At 38.6% G+C, this 18319-nt stretch overlaps 2 protein-coding genes across 2 annotated transcripts in view; both read left to right on the top strand.

Annotated features, from left to right (window-relative positions):
• The window catches only part of LOC110956071 (nesprin-2-like), a 48199-nt gene extending 35324 nt beyond the window's left edge, over positions 1 to 12875 (top strand). The window contains exons 20-35 of the mRNA XM_022201341.2: positions 879 to 1043; positions 2218 to 2373; positions 2525 to 2766; positions 2872 to 3071; positions 5247 to 5343; positions 5449 to 5593; positions 6729 to 6929; positions 7211 to 7470; positions 7552 to 7702; positions 8921 to 9064; positions 9185 to 9316; positions 10784 to 10966; positions 11092 to 11229; positions 11862 to 12047; positions 12317 to 12439; positions 12675 to 12875. Coding sequence (XP_022057033.2) covers positions 879 to 1043; positions 2218 to 2373; positions 2525 to 2766; positions 2872 to 3071; positions 5247 to 5343; positions 5449 to 5593; positions 6729 to 6929; positions 7211 to 7470; positions 7552 to 7702; positions 8921 to 9064; positions 9185 to 9316; positions 10784 to 10966; positions 11092 to 11229; positions 11862 to 12047; positions 12317 to 12439; positions 12675 to 12875 — 2724 coding nt within the window. The remainder of the gene's footprint in view (positions 1 to 878; positions 1044 to 2217; positions 2374 to 2524; positions 2767 to 2871; positions 3072 to 5246; positions 5344 to 5448; positions 5594 to 6728; positions 6930 to 7210; positions 7471 to 7551; positions 7703 to 8920; positions 9065 to 9184; positions 9317 to 10783; positions 10967 to 11091; positions 11230 to 11861; positions 12048 to 12316; positions 12440 to 12674) is intronic.
• Positions 12876 to 14601: 1726 nt separating this feature from the next.
• LOC110956069 (nesprin-1-like) overlaps positions 14602 to 18319 on the top strand; it is a 30670-nt gene continuing 26952 nt past the window's right edge. Inside the window, 7 exon segments of the mRNA XM_051937047.1 lie at positions 14602 to 14811; positions 15025 to 15465; positions 15711 to 15814; positions 15927 to 16074; positions 16593 to 16679; positions 17249 to 17401; positions 17817 to 18017. Of these exon segments, the coding sequence (XP_051793007.1) occupies positions 14779 to 14811; positions 15025 to 15465; positions 15711 to 15814; positions 15927 to 16074; positions 16593 to 16679; positions 17249 to 17401; positions 17817 to 18017 (1167 nt within the window). The 5' untranslated portion in view covers positions 14602 to 14778.

The following is an 18319-nucleotide window of genomic DNA, read 5'->3' as shown; positions in this document are numbered from 1 at the left end:
GCTCTGAGTCCTGAGTACCTCCAACACTTACACTACATTGTGAAGTGTAAAGGAGACTGTTGGAATCAGTTTTTGTTTTGATGAGATTAATTTAAAATGTGTTCTTTAGAAGTCATGTTGTTATTTTAATAGCAAAAAGACAGTGCTTATATCATTTGGAATGTGTCTGGTCAACTTGGCTGTTTTGCACTTTTATATAGAGGAAGTTATTATTCAATGCCATTTCTCAATTAATTTCTTTGCCAGTTTTAGCAAAATAAAGATGTATGTACACATTGACAGTTGCAGTGAAGCATATATTAAGATAATTTTAACATCCTTTAAAAACTTTAGTGAGTAATTCTTCAGAATATTTTTGACCAATTTCACGTTGAAAGATAAATAAATATCTTACGTACTTGGTTGAGACAACCTTGCCCTAAGTGCCAGATATTTTCTTTAGCCTGACAACAGATGTGAAACGTGCGGTATTTTTCTGCTCCACCTACACCTGCTTTCAATACACACCTTCGTCATGCCCAAGATATTTTAAAAGACACCTCCCCAGTTACAGTGTTGTACCCTAGTAGTTAATGTCAGGTTTTGGTGTTTGTCCTGTGTAACCAAGTTATAACAAATCTGTTATTTCTTAAAGAAGCACGAGAGAGAACTTTGTCGAGGAATAAAAGGAATTCTTAACCCTCAGGCCAGACTGCTCTTTACACAGTCACATTCTTGTGTAAACTGTACTGACTTACTCAGCCCCCGTCAACATAGTAACATTTACCACCATGGAGGAGGGAAAGAACAGGAAGTACTGTTATTATCAGTGGACAAACACAGGCAAGAAGAAGTCTCAAATGTGACACCACCCCTGTCCTGTATGTGTGCAACCTCAGAACCAAGAAAGCATGGAGCCAGAGAGGACAGCGCTGTGTCTATCAGCTGATCTCGCTGCTGCAGAGACAATAGGTGGATCAACAAAGTCCTCCAAACACAGGTCCACCATGCAGGATGTTTTGTCTGAGATCCAAAGCTTGGTCGAAAGAAGTAACATAATAAATGTGAGTAGAAACTGGGTTTGGTATTCATTTAATATGCTTGCTGCACCTGTCTCAGAGTTAGATTTACTAACTCTGAGACAGGTGCAGAGTTAGTAAACTGTAACTGAACCGACTGGAAGAATTAAAGTAAAAACAAATGAGAAAAAACAAAAAATTTAAAATGGAATTCTCCACAAAAGTGTGATGTTTTTCCTGGTTGTTAGTCAAGACATTGTTACTGCAGTAAAGGACTATTCTAGCTGGAAACGGATGATTCTAAATGGAGTATCTACATAGGGGTACAGAGACTTATTTCCAGCAACCATCTCTCCTGTGTTCTAATGGTACAATGTGATAGCTAATGTTGTTGAAAGGCTAATTGATGATTAGAAAACCCTTGTGTAATTATGTTAGCACATGAATGAAAATGTGAGTTTTCATAGAAAACATGAAATTATTTGGGTGACCCCAAACTTTTGAACGGTAGTGTATATAAGGTAGAAATAAAGCTGATGAGGTAGAAAATGGGTTGAAGGCCAGTGAAGCCTGGTCTGACTTCTTGGTGAAAGGAAGTAATGTCTTTGATTTGATTTTCAGCTTGTTTTAATTGTAAAAACGTATTCATTTATAAGTCAATTATAAATGCACGGGACAGTGAACAGATAAGAGTAACAGTGTTTTGATTGATGTTTGTGTATTCCCCTGATGCTGCTGGCAGGAAGGTCAACAGGAAGGATCTATGAGATACAGTGATTTCCTGCTGGGTAATTAGTGGCCCTAACTGGGCACAGTACTATACAGTTTGTGACATGCACTGTTATAGCTTCTGTGCTTATGTGTGATATTGTACAAATTCATCACACTAGACAAATGGGTCAGTCCATGTCAATTCAGACAGAATTCAGAAAATATGTTGCTCCATCATCTCAGATTTTTTAATTTTTCGTCAGTGTGCTCACTGAAGCTATTAACTAAATTCTATAAAATATTTCACAATGTTAATGTGACATCTACAAGTGTGCTAAGAGTTTCCTCTTAGCACATTTTAAGTGCTAATTGTGGAAACCTTAAAATTGTGGAAAATTTACGATACAACATACCCCAGACTTATGTCTGCCATAGTATTTTTAAACTTTATTTTCCCATTGGTATTATTTTGTATGTTTATGTATCTGTTTATTTTTGTTTTTTATAGAGAACACCGCACATTGATTTAAACTGGTATCTGAAGTCCTCTCTTGGTGAACCAGAGATTAGGTTGGTACGGACTGTTCAACAAATTTTGGCATGTCGTTATCAACCAGCACAACTCAGTGTCCCAGCTATGACCAAACAACTGAGTGAGGCAGAGGTAAGTACAGTAGTGCTATTTACTTCTTCTCTCAGTTATCACTACTGCACTGTGCAGCAATGCTACAATTTTGGTAAATAAGGTAAAATCAATACAGACTTTATTACATCGTAGTATTAATGTTATAAACTGTCAAATGTGTTTACTGTAGGAATACAGGCACTGTGTGCAGCAGCAAGTGGCTACAATGAAAAACATAAGTACTACTGTGGTTTGTGACCCAAATGCCTTAAAGAAAGCTGAAGGTCAATGGAATGCTGCACTGCTCGATGCCTCTGCCACCGTGCAAGTTAAAGCTGCACAGCTGGATCAGGTCAAACAGTACCATAGACAGATGAAGATCACCAGAGCTTTTCTGGAGGTTTTAGCTGCTGAGAAAGAAAAAATGAGCTTGTAAGTAATCTTGTCATTTAAAAATAAGATATTGATAGCACTAGTATGGTTTACACGTACTTGACATGCACTACACTAATACTCTTTTATTGTGGATTTTGTTAGAAATGCTTTGGGAAGCAGTGCCCTTCAGGCTGAAAAACTCCATGTTCTGTTGCAAACCATGGAGAAGAAGAAAGGCATGATGGAAGACTTACTCCGATGCAGCGGCCAGTTGTCAGTCCACTTGAGTGATGCTGAAAGTTCAGGTGCTCTTCTCGCTCAGCTTGGAGATGTTCAGGAGGAATGGAGACTTCTAGAAGGAAGTATCAAAAGAGCTCTGCAGCTTGCCTCAAATGCCACCTGTCAGTCCTCACTTCTTTTAAAAGAGGCTGAACAGCTTAAAGCCAAATTTGAAGCTCTTCAGTTATCCACCTGGAAAAGCCTTGACAGTAAAAGTGCTTTAGAAATTGTTTGTCTGACCACAGACCTAAAACTGTATTACCAGCTTTATCTGCATTTGCAGTCCCAGTCAGATGCCCTCATCAATTTTTCCCTGGGTCAGAAAGAGAAGGATGAGATCAAACATCATCTTCAGGGATTAGGGACCTTGCTTAGTGTCACAAAGACAAAACTTGACTCCTTCACAAATAACCGCGAAGGCAATTATTCATCCAAAATCAACAAGCAACTACGAGATTTGATAGTGTGGGCCAAGCAGGCAGAAAACCATATCTCTATTGGGGAAAAATTAGCTCTTTTCCCTGAGGAGGCCCATATTCAGATTGTTGAAATGAAGAAATTTCAGACTGATATTTTGTCTAGACAATCTAAAATGCAAGTACAAGTTGAAGAAATGAAAGATGTACTCTCTGATATGAAAAAAGAAGAAAGCGACCAAGTATTGAGGACAGTAGAAGATCTATATGAAGCTATCACTGACAGCTTGGCTCATGTTCTTGACACCATGAAGAAAAACCTCAGTGAGAGAGAGAAGCTGTTGTGCGAGCTTGCTAGCATGGATGCCTGGCTAGCAGAGACATATGCTAAAAGAGACCCCTGCACCCATGTTGAGAATGTTTCAAAAGCTGATATTAAAAAGCTAGAGAGTGAGCTAAAAAGTCACAAACTAGCCACAGTGGAGATAGAGATGCAACTAAAACTGCTGGAGGCAATGACAGAAAGTTGCAAGAAAATAGCCATAGGGTTGAGTCCAGCAGAGAGCCGCTACCTTGTCAACAGACTGTCAGGCCTTTGGACAGAATTGGATGGATTGCTAGCTCATGAGAAAGCCACCAGCTGGGAATTAGAGGAGCTAATTCATGAACGGACCTCTTCAGATGAGGAATTGTCGGCCATTCAGGCAAGCTTGAAACAAATTTCTGATGATTTGGATCAACAGAAGTTCCCTTTGACACAAGACACCCTTTCAATGGTTACAAATTTGAAACACATGCTAATGGAGCATCAGTGTCAAGTCCAGGAGCTTCAGCATTGCCAGGAAACCAAGCGAAGCCCCTTGCTAGACTCCATTGGGGAACTACAAGACAGGTGCAAAGCTCTTGGTAGGAATGCCTTTGAACAAGAAAAATATCTGCACCTGAGGAGACAAATGGAAGACTCAAAGGCCATTGTCAAAGAGCAAATCCAGCCCACCCAAAACAAAGCAGTCAGTGTTGGCGAAAGGTTTAGACAATGCCAAACACTCCTTGTTGGACTTCCACTTATCAAGACACAATGTCAAGAAGCAGCTGATCAACTGGAGGCCATAGCTCAGGAGTTACAACCATCTGAGCTTAGCTCAGAGAGGGAGAGGATTCACCACACTGTGGAAACTCTGGTCTCCTGGGAGAACTCTGTCACAGATGACATCAAAAACTTTGAGACCAAGCTTCTGTTAGGTCTGAGATTTAACTCTGAGCTTCCTGCTTTCATAGAGCAGTTACAAAGTATAAGATTAAGCCTGGAGGGAGCCAAACCAGTCATTCCAGAGGAAAAAGCTATAGATATTGTACTACAACAATATTGGCTAATTTGGAGAAATATGGAGTCTGGGATGCGAGTGTTGGAAGATCTGGGCCGGAAAGAAAAAATGAACCTGAAAAACTACAAGGATCTGTATTTTCTTAGAGATACAGTAATGCGAGAGTGCCACTCATGGATGGTAAGCTTTAACTATTAATACTTTGTGAAACTTTGCAACTCATCTTTCAAGGATTTTTTTTCCTAAACTTTGTCTCATCTTGTATCATGTTTTTAACAGGTCAGTCTATCCCAGGCTAGAGAATCCTTGAAAGATTATCAGTGGGCTGCTCAGGGAGCAATAGGCTTTCTTCATAATGCTGAAGCAACCTTCTTATCAGCTCCTGGAGGGTTTCTGGATTGTACTGAGGAACAAAGACAGACCCAGCAGGCTTTAGAAACCCTTGAAGATGGATTTCAAGCACATATTTGCCACCTTGTGGAACGGGTACCCCAGCAACCCTGCCTTTCCCGCCCAGAGATGGAGCAACTCCACATTAGCATCCTCAGCCAGTTGCTGGTTGGAAGAGCTGTGCTGGAGGCTCAGGCCCAACTCAGGCTGGAGACCTTGCAGAGGTACTGGGCTCTTAATGACTCCCAGAGGCACATTCCTATTTATAACTTTTGTCTTTTGATGTGGTTATGTCTGCATTTGTATCTTCATATTTTTTGTTATCTCAGGTGTGAAATAAGACAACAAAGCCACAGAAAGTGTCACGAAGACATCCGACAGCATCTTTCAGGGTTTGAAGCCAGGCTTTCAGAATGTGCTACAGAACAAGTGGTGTCATATGACAAATGCGTTGCCCAGCAAAGAAAAGTTAAGGTAGGTTAGTCGCCAGGCTATTTTGCAGATCATGACTAAGACTACATACCAGATCTACTTCAGCCTTTCATTTTATAGGTTTTACATTTGTTAGCTGTTTGGCATGCATGCTGAATAACTGTAGAGATGGCAATGCCAGTTGTCTGATCCAGACTGAAATAGTTTAATAATTGTTTGATTGTCATGGTTTTGTGCAAACTGTCATGAGGAAACTACTCTTAGGGGATACATTTTGTTAAATTCTGCCTTGGTGATCCACTAACAGTTAGTTTTTGGCACCATTAGCAGATTGGCAACTTTGGCATTCATCAAAATAGCAAAACCACTGCGAGATAGTTTCCAGTGATATTTGATTCAGGTATCTATTGTGCCCTGACAATGAACTCCTGATCTTTTCTCTGTCAAACATATGTCGTTTTGAGTGAATTGTCAGACATTCGTGTCCTCCTTGAATTGTAATAGGTGAGGGTCTGTCTAATGCTTTTATTTAATTTCTTCAATTCAACCATCAAAATGAAGCTAAAGAAAAATGGACTCAAAATTTTCATAACTTTAGAAGATGATAATATTCTCTCTGTTTTATTTTTATTTTTTCACTTTTGTATTGTTGCCTCAGAATTATAACATTTTTGAAAATGAAAATTAAATTTTCTTATTGTGGTTGGACTGTGCCTAAAGCACCCAGGGGGGCTACAGTTAGCTACAGACCCCATGGTGCTGTCACATTATGTGGTACATACTGTATGACAATGCTACCCTATTTTGGTTTGGACACAAATATGAACATTTCTCATAGACTGAATCCAGTGTACAGTTGTTGTTACGTTATATAACTGGATTATGTGTTTAGTGCTTTTTAACAATGTTAGCTGGCATTCTAAATACAGATGGTGAACACCAAACCTTTTACTCAGTTGAACATCAGCATGCTGCCTTAGTGACTATGTTGTATGTTATGCAGACATCATTTACTTCACAGCAGCACTGTGCTCATATGCAGTTGCTATGCTGGTTTTTTAGTCTTGTTTGGAATGTCACATGTATCTGTATCAGTGTCATAGGAATGTATTGAATGTACAGAGAAATAGAGCCGCATTTAAGTTTAATTTAAACCTTATTTTATCTTTTTCTAAAGCTTCTGATGGAAGATATTCACTGCCTTGCTGGGATGATAGAGGAGCTGAGAGCTGGATGTCCGATGCAGGGTTGTGGGGTTGGAAAGGACGGCGAGCTTGGTGCTCTCTGGAGACGATGGGTATCATCACGACGAGGTGTCGGCCTCCTGATGGCACACACAGAACAGAGAGGAGAGGAATGGAAGGACATTACTACAAGTGTGAGCTTTTCTGTCCACAAACCCTACACAAGAAATGAAATTGTCAACTTTTTTTTCCTTTTTAAACTTGTTTTCCCTGCCAAATTCAGTTACAAAAGTGAATAACTAAGGATTGGTAACCTGTCAGTCAACTTATGGTAGAGTTGCAAAGCTGACACTTTCTGAAGAAAAGGTCACTATATGATGTAAATGTTACTGATTTACTGATTTAATTGTATTATGTAATTGACTGTCAAAGTAATGTACAGAAATTATTTCCAATTCAATCCTGTGTCCTTTAGATGGAGCAGTGTTGCAGCTTTTTGACCAGTCTTCAGGCTGAGATTCCAGACTCTTCCATTGTTAGCTTCACTCAAGATGAAACCCAGGAGCTTCTCACCCAGGCCGAGGTGTACCAGGCTGGTTTAGAGCAGGAGCAGCAGGCTTTAACGTTCCTGGAGCATCAACTGGAACACGCCCTGAGCTTATCCACTTCCCAGGATTTCATCAGCCCTGGACCTATAGGCAAAACCCTGGTGAAGATCCAAGAGAATGTCAGGAGGTGGGATTTGTGTTTAATATACATGTGAAAAGTGATTACTCATTTATATCAGAGATTCTGAGAATGCACTGTTGTCCACAGCTTGAAAGAGAGAAACCTGCTGGTTGTAGCTGCAGCCCAGGCAGAGGAGAAAGAGAGACAGCAATACCAAGAGGAGATAGGAGAGGTTGAGAAACATATGCTCGCCATTCTCCTGGCTCTGGAAGCATGTTCAACTCCAAACAAAAGACAGGTCGGGCTCATTTTTAATGTCTCAAAAGTTTAAATTGAGATTTTATAGAGAAGCAGACAAAGTTCAATTCAATTTGATTCAATTTTATTTATATAGCTCCAATTACAATTCAAATTGCCTCAAGACGCTTTATAGAACCCATATGCCTGAAATAAGTCAAATATAAAACAGTAAAGTTTGAGCTGTAACTAGATATAATTTTCTGGTATACTTTAAACAAATTTGCTTTCGTGCCTGGGTTCGTCTTGAGGTCTTCCACAGTCCAGTGAGAAATTAGAACCCCTTACTGACGTGCTCTCTTTTCTGTTAATCTGATGGCATCTGAGTGTGTCAGCTTCCTGTCTGAATAAGCACTTTTATCATTTTTCCATAAAAGTTGTGATGCCCATCCTACCAGGTCCTAGTAACATTTATATGTCTTTTTAAACATGACACAAGTCTGAACTGCGTGTCTCCATAGACCACGTGGAAAATCGGTAATCGATGGCAGGCCATGAGGGATCTTTTCAACAGCTAACTGGTCCATTTGATGAATCATTGGTACAGTCATAGGTTATTTAAAAGATGAGCTTAACCAGTCACATCTCCCATTGCTTGTAAGCTACTGTTTTGAGACCTTGAGTTTACCATTTTGGCTGTTGCCCTTTTGGTTTTTTTGAAACTGGATGTAACTAGGTGAGATATGGGTTTGACTAAAATTTTGAGGACACCATGCATGCCCATATACTAGCAATTTGTCATCACAAGGTAGTCCTGCTCTATCATGAACATCATGCTGTACTGAAGAATACTTGAAGCTATAGTGATTTGAACCACAAACTCATTTTGAAAATGTCTACTGAAATGAGAAGTAGTCATTTTCCTCATAGTCTCCAGTGCAATTCAATTTATTTTTGCAGCCAGTCATTTGCACAAGTCACTTCCTGCTGGCCAGTGGAAAGGAAATGTAGGTTTAAGGCACTTCTGCATTCACTTAACTTTTCAGACCTGGAGGCTACATCCAACTTTTATATAGATTATATGGGTACAAGGAATGGTAAACTGCCTCTTTAAAAGATGAAAAATACTGAACTCTCCCTTCAACCTTTAACTGAAAAATATATTTAACAAATTTGAAAAGGAGCTCATAGCTAAATTTCTGTCCCTGCCTATTAGTCTCATTCTGTTTTCTGTATTTCCTCTCTTTCCAAATTTGCTCTTGCATTTTCACTCTGATAGGAGCTCAGGGAGGATTTGTCCACCCAGAAGACCAAGCTTAAGTGTGTCATGGACCGTGTACAGAGCCGATATGCAGAGATTCCCACTGATATTGGAAGGCTGATACAAGACGTTCAGCTGACTCTACAGAGAGCAGAGCAGATGGTAAAAACAAAACAAAACAAAAACAAACAAAACAGAGCTAAATCCATTCTTGATGGAGCACAAATTATCTCCCTCCAAAACCTGACATGTTTTGGGAATGTATATGTGTGTGTTCAACAGCTCATGGATAAGAACAGCCCAGTTGCAAAACTGGCAAACAGAGTGATTCAGCTGGGTTCTGGTCTGGAGAAAGTGAAAGAATTACTGGAGCAGAGAAATCCAACAGTCAGTGAAGCACGAAATGTCCTCAAGGTGTGTATTTTTTGTTGTCTGTTGACTTCAATGTCCATGTGTGAGTTTTACTTAGACCTATTGGTCAATGGATGCTCGTAAGTCTGCTTTAGATACCAAATTTTTTAGAAGAAATCTTTTGAAACACTTTTTACTCAATTTTACCCTTTTTTCTTCTCTCTCTTTACCTAATGATAAAGTATCCCACCTTTTGCTTTTAAGCAATTTTAAATTTTACATTTGATTTGAAAAGTTTCCCTAAGTAGGATAAAGCGGTATATAGAGAATGGATGGATGGAAGTTTCCCTAAGTGACTATGAGCTATAATCTGATTTTACACACAGCTGGCAGCCACTAATTGCTACTTCCACTAGCTACAGCAAAATTAACTAATAACTTTATTTGTTTAGAACAGTTCATACAAGTGAACTTAAAGCACTTGAATCTATCTACTGCATCAGATGCTCTTACCTTCTCTGGCAGAATACAGAATTTCTATGTGCCTTAGTAACACTCTGGGGAACATGTAAGAGACCAGAGTTGGAGGATTTGAGGTATCCAGTCAGGGCAGAATTTATCAGCAAATTAGATACATAGTCAGGACCTGATCCATTAGGCAAAGCTGAAAGCTAAGTCTTAAAAAACATTTTTTCTACATTTAGTTTTGGTTTCAAGACATTGCTGCATTTGGATTATCTGTACTTTGTTTAAAGAATTCTTTGGGAGACCTGAGAGTAGAGCGTTGTACTGCTAGAAATAAGTGCATACAAATCAGAAAAGGCTGTACGCAGGCAAAGGTTCTGAGATGGTAAAATGCATTTTTTGTGATGTTTCTTACCTGTATTTCAAAGGCTAGGTCAAAGTGAAAGGTGACACCAAGGTTCTTTGCTTCATGCTTTGAATTTGAAGCAAGCTTTTGTAAATGAGGTGAAGGGTTTAGTTCAGGCAACTGGACTTATTCTTGTGATCTTGAAGATGTTTTGCCTCTCATCCGAGAGGCTTCTTCAGTTCTAAAACTAGTTTGGAGAGTCCCAGGTATTTCACCACTAGAGGTGAAGGTGGGGCTAATGCTGATGGTATCTACTATCAGCAAGATGATAAAAGACTAAAGAAATTATTATGACCTGGACGACTGAGAACTTTCACAGACATCTTTTGTAAATGAGCACTGAGGTGAGTCTCCCTTTTGTTAGCACTGAAGATGAGCATCTTTTGAAAGTTTTATGGCATCCATTTATTAGTTTTACAGAAGCAAGACAGTTTGTCAAACATCAGCACAGCTATGAAAGTCAGAATTCAGTGGCTAACTGGAACCACAACACTATAAGCTTGCAAAAAAATCTATCTGACAATTAACACATATTTACAAATTTGCAATAGCGAGAATCAACCCCTGACACCCTCCCACCCCGACTCCCGAACAAAAAAAAGAATAAATCTGAAAATCCCCATTATTGCTATAACATGCTTAAACTATTTGTTCTCCAGCAAGTGTGGGATGAGCTGGATATATGGCACAGCAGCCTGATGCTCTTGGAGAACGAGGTGCAAGATCTCGCAGAGGAACATCCGGATCAAGCCCAACTTCTCACTGACCAACTCACCCAGCCACTGCAGCTCTACCAAAATGCATCGCAGATGGCTGAGCGCCACACTGCCTTCCTCAGCAAGGTGAGACTTATTGTTGCTAAATACTTATATAAATGTACATTATTTTTAGACTCATCACACTGCTTGATTAAAGGCAAAATAGCACTCTGCCCTTTTACATCTTCTGTATTCCTTGTTTATGTCAGATCCCGGTCTGTCTTCAGGAGTTTGAAGACATACTCAGCAGTGCCACCTGCTGGTTAGGAGAGGCCCAGTTGTGGCTCAGTACTCCCTGCTTGTTCACAACAGCCAGAAGCCTTCAGAATCATGCCAAGTCCTTGCAGGTCAGTGACTCAAACACACAAACATCTGTCGCTTACTTCTGTGATCCGTATTAACTAATTTCATATTCTTGAGTATATATCCTTCTGTGGATATCCTCACGTTTTATGTGAATTTATCCTCCATATATCTGGTTTGTACTGGACATTTATTGTAATAGTATGTCCTTATTGTGTGTTTGTGTGTGCGTGAGTGGGTGGGGGTTATAGGTTTTTAATGTTGTCTGTGCTGTTTTTATTTGTGCTCTTGGTCCTTTGACCACTTTTACTTTAAACCCCAACCAGGGACGGGTGATGCATCAGTTCTATGGGTTCTATGGGTTCTATGATAATTGCATGGTCCCTGATCAAATAAATGAATAAATAAATAAATAAATAAATAAATTCTGGGATGTGTTCACTGATGCCTATGTTGCTTTGGCAAGTTTTTCACACCTTAATAGCTTGCTGCATGTTACTTAATTCATATTATTTGTTTTGAAATTTAATGCATTCATTTCATTCATTATTTAACACCCGTTTTCAATGTAATTTTCTCTGTTCTATTTCATTACTACTTCCTGCTGTATAATATCCACAACTTTAACCAATGCCACATGCTAAAGATTCATTTTATTTAAATTTCTGAACCACAGTTGGTGCTGGAAGACTCCGAGAGGATCAGTCACACACTTGAGGACTTCAGGCCAGTGCTAGCTGAGGTTTCTACTGTGTGTGATATGAGTAGCCATGCGGAGAGACTGAACCAGACTGACCAACAAGTCCAGAAAATGCAATGCAATGTCCTTGAGCCCCTGGAGCAGCTGCTGCAGGCTGTTGCAGTAAGAGTGTTTAAAAGATGAATCCCACACATTTCAGTTGTCAGGTTGTTAGTGACCCCAAATGGGAGTGAGATAAAACTGCTGGATTTTTTTTCTTTAAAATAATAACAAAAATAATATGAAAGAAATTCATCAGTGAACAGCTAAATAAGAAGAGTTCCCCTTTAGATACACTGATGAAGGATCTACAGTTTCAGCTTACAAAACACTTTTAATTCTAAAGATGCATGCCAACTTCCTGAAATAGTTGCTGGCAATTTCTGTCTCAGATGGTGGAGGAGATGGAAGCTGAACTGAAAACTATAGAGAAGAATATCCCGAAAATCAAAACGATTTTATCCTCTGTGGACATCTCCAACATTACTCCAATGGAACATTTTCACAACCGAGAGGTAAACAATGCAGTTCTGGGTCCTGTTTATCAATTTTTTTTACAAATACTCTGCATAACAAAAGACTTAAATGTATACCAATAATAGTATTTTCCCATAATATGAAACAATTCAGACCAAAAAGGGTTTTAAATATGTGACAAATAACACTTATTTACGTGACAGTGGAGCACATATGGATGCTTACAATTTATATTGCGCTCCAAGATATAAAGGTAACAATTTATATTTTTAGGTGATCCTGGCCAATGTGCGGTCAATGCAGAGGACACTGGAGGAGATAGAGAAATGCAAAGGAGAGCTTCACATCCCACAAGAAGCAAATGAAAGTTTGCTGGTCTTCTCCAGAGCCAGACTACTCCTGCAGCCACTCGAGGAGCTAGAACAACTCACCCAGCAACAAGCATCACTGCTGGAGGTACAGCACAAAATCTGAGTCCCACAACACATGCACAAACAATGATTGTTTTCTATTTCTGTAGAATAGAAAGGAAGCTAGACAATAGGTATTTAATGAGAGATAACAATGACAGAACTGATTTTGCTGATATAACTTCACACTGAATTGTGAATCAAGGCTCAATCAAGAATGCTTCTTGTCAGCAAGAAATAACTAAAACCAAAATTTGTATCTTTATATGTCTTTATTTTTTGTATCTTTGTTATTGGCACCAGTGCGCTGATCTTGTCAGCCTGTCAACACAACCTTCAGTATGTTTTAATCAGCTAACTTTTGTCCCTTATTGTGTTCATTTTTCTAACATAGAACAAAATTAGAGAGGAAGAAGGAAAACGTAAAGATCCTGGCTTTACCATAGCTGCTGAAGTGATGCAGGCGCTGAGTGAATCGCCATATAGACACTCAGTCCAGGTAACAATAATCATAATAATAGCACAGAACAGCAGTATCTCACTTTCTGTTTTAACACAGTACAGGATTTCTACTGGTTGCTGAATTTTCAAACTACTTTACAGCAGGAATATCTAATAATTCTGGTGAAATGTTTAAGGAAGTCGGGCGTAGTGACTGTTGCCCTGTGTTATCTGGGATTAGTTGGGCCTGCCTCTTAAAGTTTGGTCCAAAAATATCAATCTCAAATATGAAGTAATCTAGGGGACTGGGCAAGCTCAACAAATTCTATATTCTTATTTTTTGATTGAATTTTCCTTGTCCTGCTGTGCATACCCAGTGAATGATAAGCTGCATTGGGTATGTTTTGCATGCAATTTATAGTAAGTTTTAACAATCATCTGGACCAAGTTAACTGAATTAGCGCAACCTTTGATGTCTGTTGGATCACATTTAAAATATTGAAATAATCTTCCCCCAAAAATTAACAATCCTTTTAAGCAAATCGGTATTTACTATACTAACATGCATTCCACCATTAGACCCCATTCATTCAATCATATTTATCAAGTTCCATATAAAATATAAAGAGAAGAGATGGCAAATGCAGCAATAATGAATGGATGGTTACTAATGGAGTCCTGCCGGTACACATCCTAGAAAGAAACACTTTTTAACTGATATTGCTTGGACACTGTATTAAGGAAACATCACGTGTAGGATAATAGCAAAAATGAATCATTGGAAAGACAATTGTTGTTCCATTTTGAGCACAGTCTTGATCATATATTCACCCTATCACTTAAAGCAGGAGGCTTTTGAGGTGTCTTATTCAGAGGAAGAGGAGGATGAGGAAGACGAGAGTTGTCACTCATCATCCTCTGACACACTAACATGCAGTATTCCAGAGGTAAATCGGAGAAATGATTACATCACATCAGGAGAGCATGCGTCTGGGTGCCTCTGTCGTCTGGGTTTCATTCCAAAGTGTCACATTCAGTGCTGTAGAAAGTGTCATCAGTCAAACATGCCGATCACTGACAGAATTTACCTCATGTATACCCTCAAAAACAGAACCTTTAGCCTGTATAAACTCTAGGCGTTTTGGACTGAAACTCAACATTTCTTGGGCTACCTTTTCTTGTGTTTTTTCTATCTTTATTTACATTTTGACTCACCTTATTTTCAGCTTTAACACTGCTTATTTTTCCTGTGGTTTGGAAGAAATGAGCAGATTTTTGCATGCTGATATAAAGCTGTGTGAGGCAAGTCGTTGCTTTCCCTGGTAAATCCACTCTGGCACTGTCAAAAGCAGCTGCTTGAAATATGTTGCTCCTCAGAAACCTTTCCTTTCATACGCACATCCAGAATGAGAATGGCACATATATATTCATGTGTGCGTGGACTGAGTTTGCCTATGAAATTTGTACCACCAATGTGTTAGGACCTGGAGGAGACACCCAACCTGTCCGATGTGCAAAGTGAGGATATGGCTGAAATTAAGCTGTTGTCAGATGTTAAGGTAAATACCTCTTTATTTTTCGAGATGTATTTGTTTAAAATATTTGTTGACTTTCTTATGGAAAGCTAGACTTCAATAGTATATCTTATTTTTACAACAGTGCGTTTACTTCTTTGAGGTCGAAAGACACATACTCTTTGAGGTCGAAAGACACGTATTTAGGCCTTTTCTGTTCTTATTGAATATTTTAATGTCCATTGATTTGTCTTTCAGGCAGTGGAAAATTTGGCTGAGCAATTTTCTTCAGAAATGGAGACAAGTTCAAAAGGTGCTGAAACCAGGCATTTATCTGTGAAACCTGGGATTGATACCAACTTTGGATCTAAAAATGCTGAAAGTGAATTAATAGCGGTGGACTTTGCTGGCAAAACTTTCAGTCCTATAACTGTAAAAACTGAGTCACTAAACACTGCAGCCACCCCAACAGCTGAAGACCAGTTTGCAACTGTTGCTACAGACCAGCACCATGAATCAACAAAACATGAAACTTTACTCACTGTCACTCAAACAAAGTGCCCTCAGGCAGCTGCTACAGTGGAAGACACAAGACTGATTCCTTCAAGACCTATAACCCCATTCACTTCCAAAAGAGCATCAGATGAGTTCTTAGAGGATGAAGACCTGTGTTTGTCCACAGCTCCTCATCCAGATCTTGTAAGTGTCTGAGAATGAAAGACACCTTTCAAAATGACCAAGTTTTCATTGGTCACGTTTTTAAAGTAGAATATTAACCAGTCAGTGATGTCTACATATGAACTGAATCATAGGATAAAGCTTGATTGATTACATATTAAAGATAAACTGACACTGACTAAAACCATACATATGAATTATGTCGAAGAGAAAATTGCAGTTTATTTATTTTGTTTATTTTTCCCTGTAATCACTTTAATGTACAGGACACTTCTAATAGTCTGAAAGTGCAAAGTGAATTCTGCTCCAGTCACGGACAACTGGTGGAAGGACCCCAGCAACCACAGGAGTTTTCTGAGGTGCCAATCAGGTAAATGACTGAAAAAAAAGAAAAGATAAAAGTCCCTTTAATACTAAATTATGAATTTTGCTACTCCTGTGTACATATCATACCAGGCTCAAGCATATTGTTTGCTCCTTAGCTTGGGTGAATGCAAAGAGGATGACAAGGAATCAGAAAAGTGGAATCAACTTCATTCCCAGATCTCTAAAAAACGGATCATTTTGACAAAAGTTAAGGAAGACCATCGAAGCCTGATCAGTGCAGACGATGGAGGGAACGATGAAAAGGTAGGAAAATACAGAAGAATACTGACATAAGTGTCTTATTTGAAGGGGTTGATTTTGATTTTTAAGGAAGGCTGAGTCTTGGAGGATGTAGACCAGGGGTGAGACAGGAGCTCAGTGATGGAGGCAAAATTATTTTTAAGATATTGATGCTAGAATACCAACTCACCCGTGACATCTGTTACCATTGCAACAGTCGACTCAACCCTTTAAATATGCTGACAGTCTTTTCATTTTCATATCTATACTGCTGCCAGTTTTACATAAGAAAAAGGACCTATAGCAGAAATCTAAAAAAATATATGATATTGTTGTTGGTATTTTTAAGTGTACATACTGGTAAGTACTAAATATGGCAATAAAAGCAGTATGTTGTTTTGCAGGAATCAAATTATTGTTCTCATATAAATAAATACAGATACAGATACATGCGCCCTGCCTAATTATAGCCTCCATGCAGTTGTTCTTTTTGCCTCCAACTACTGTTAAACTAATAAGTACTACTTTCTGTTTGTGTTTAGGTTCCAGAAAGGGAGTTGATATCAACTGGATCTACTTCTGCAGTTCTTCAATGGACGCATGAATCCATCACCATCCTAAGACAAATAGTATGTGTAGTAGAGTCTGAAGTTACATCTGCTTGTTTCTACTCAAAATAACTTGTCAAGTCAGCTTCTTAATATAGCAAAACAAAACACTGACAAATCTGATTTCCAACATCAGACACATGAAACCATGTAAACAAAATAAAAACAAATAAACCATTACAACAAATGTACTCCAAACCATTTTATGATGAATTACAAATTTAGCCATTAGTACTGTATAATCACTTAAAAACTGAAATTGCATTAATCTAAAATAGTCACTGAGTGAAAATGTGTTTTTCACTTTGATTTTAAAGCTGGAAATGAGGTTTAGGAGCTTCCTCTGAGAAAGCCTAGTTGTCTCTAACTGCCGGTCTAGATCTCCCAGTGATTCATAACAATTCAAAGGAACTAATCTGATCAACTTGCAGCTTGGGGCTTCCTGTTTCACTGATCTTTCTCAGCATCAGAGTTTCTGGTTCGAAAATATATATCTGAATCATTCCAATATTACAACTTACCATTGTGTTTATGATAGTGATAGTGAGTGATTTTGAGTGATTGTGATGATCATGTTTACCATTTCTCAGGTGAGTGTTACAGGCGGGTCTACAGGTGTGAAGAAGTTGTTGTATGAGGCTGTACGGAGAGTCCTCTTCTGTCTGGATGCTTTGACTGACCTGCTGTTGACTCCTGGTGGCTCTTGTGAAGGTGATTCTCAGCTGAAGCTGCTGCAGCAAGAGGTGACACATCATAATGCTGTTCAACTCCACATATGAAGCATTACCAGCATAACTGTACATTTCTGATTTTCAATTCAGTCTACTGCATTTTTTAAATGTCATATGCAGGGAGCATGATAAGAGAAGGGGTGACTTTTTCTTTTTCAGAATCAGAAATATTTTATTGATCCCCAAGGGGAAATTGCTTATGTTTGGTTACTCCCATTCAAAATCAGAAATATGAACAGTATAAAATATATAGATCACATACAAGTACAAAATGAAACATAAGTAGAAAAGTATGATCTAAGATATAAACATGAATAGAAAAATATATCCTAAAATTATAAACATATGTATATTTTCTTTGGATGTGGATTTCCACCTTTTCACTGTTCTGTTTTTGCTTTTTCTGTTTGTCTACATCCCTGTGCAGTGTGTATCAAATGAGCTGAAAACTCTGGCGGAGCTGCTGAGTGAAGTAAAGTCAGAGACTGAACCTGCACTTTCACAGGACGAACCAGATGCTTACAGATGTTTGACCTGCCTTCAGGATTGTCTTCATATAGTCCATCTGGTCTTTACCTTTCCCCATAATCAGCTCACTGAACATCCAGGCATCAAGAACCAACATCAGGTCTGAAATAATCAGTAAATTATATCAACTCTTGCAAGTGAAAATTTCCATTAACCATATAAATTCTATTGTGTCACTAAGAAACTAACACTAAAGTATAAAATTCTAGGGAACCAAGAAAACAAAAATTTTGATAGCTGATATACAGCTTTAGGCATGGTCATAATCTTTAATTCTGTGCCTGTAATTATTTTCTAAAATATTGAATATTTATTCTGAATCTACTATAGTAGTAGTAGTATATATAAATACTAATAAAAACATTTGTATCCCATACACTTCTGATGTGTTGGGGGGTTCCT

This window comes from Acanthochromis polyacanthus, chromosome 16, assembly GCF_021347895.1.
Source record: "Acanthochromis polyacanthus isolate Apoly-LR-REF ecotype Palm Island chromosome 16, KAUST_Apoly_ChrSc, whole genome shotgun sequence".
Lineage (NCBI taxonomy): Eukaryota > Metazoa > Chordata > Actinopteri > Pomacentridae > Acanthochromis > Acanthochromis polyacanthus.
The sequence above is the reverse complement of the archived record's forward strand: the minus strand, read 5'-3'. Positions and strand labels throughout refer to the sequence as shown.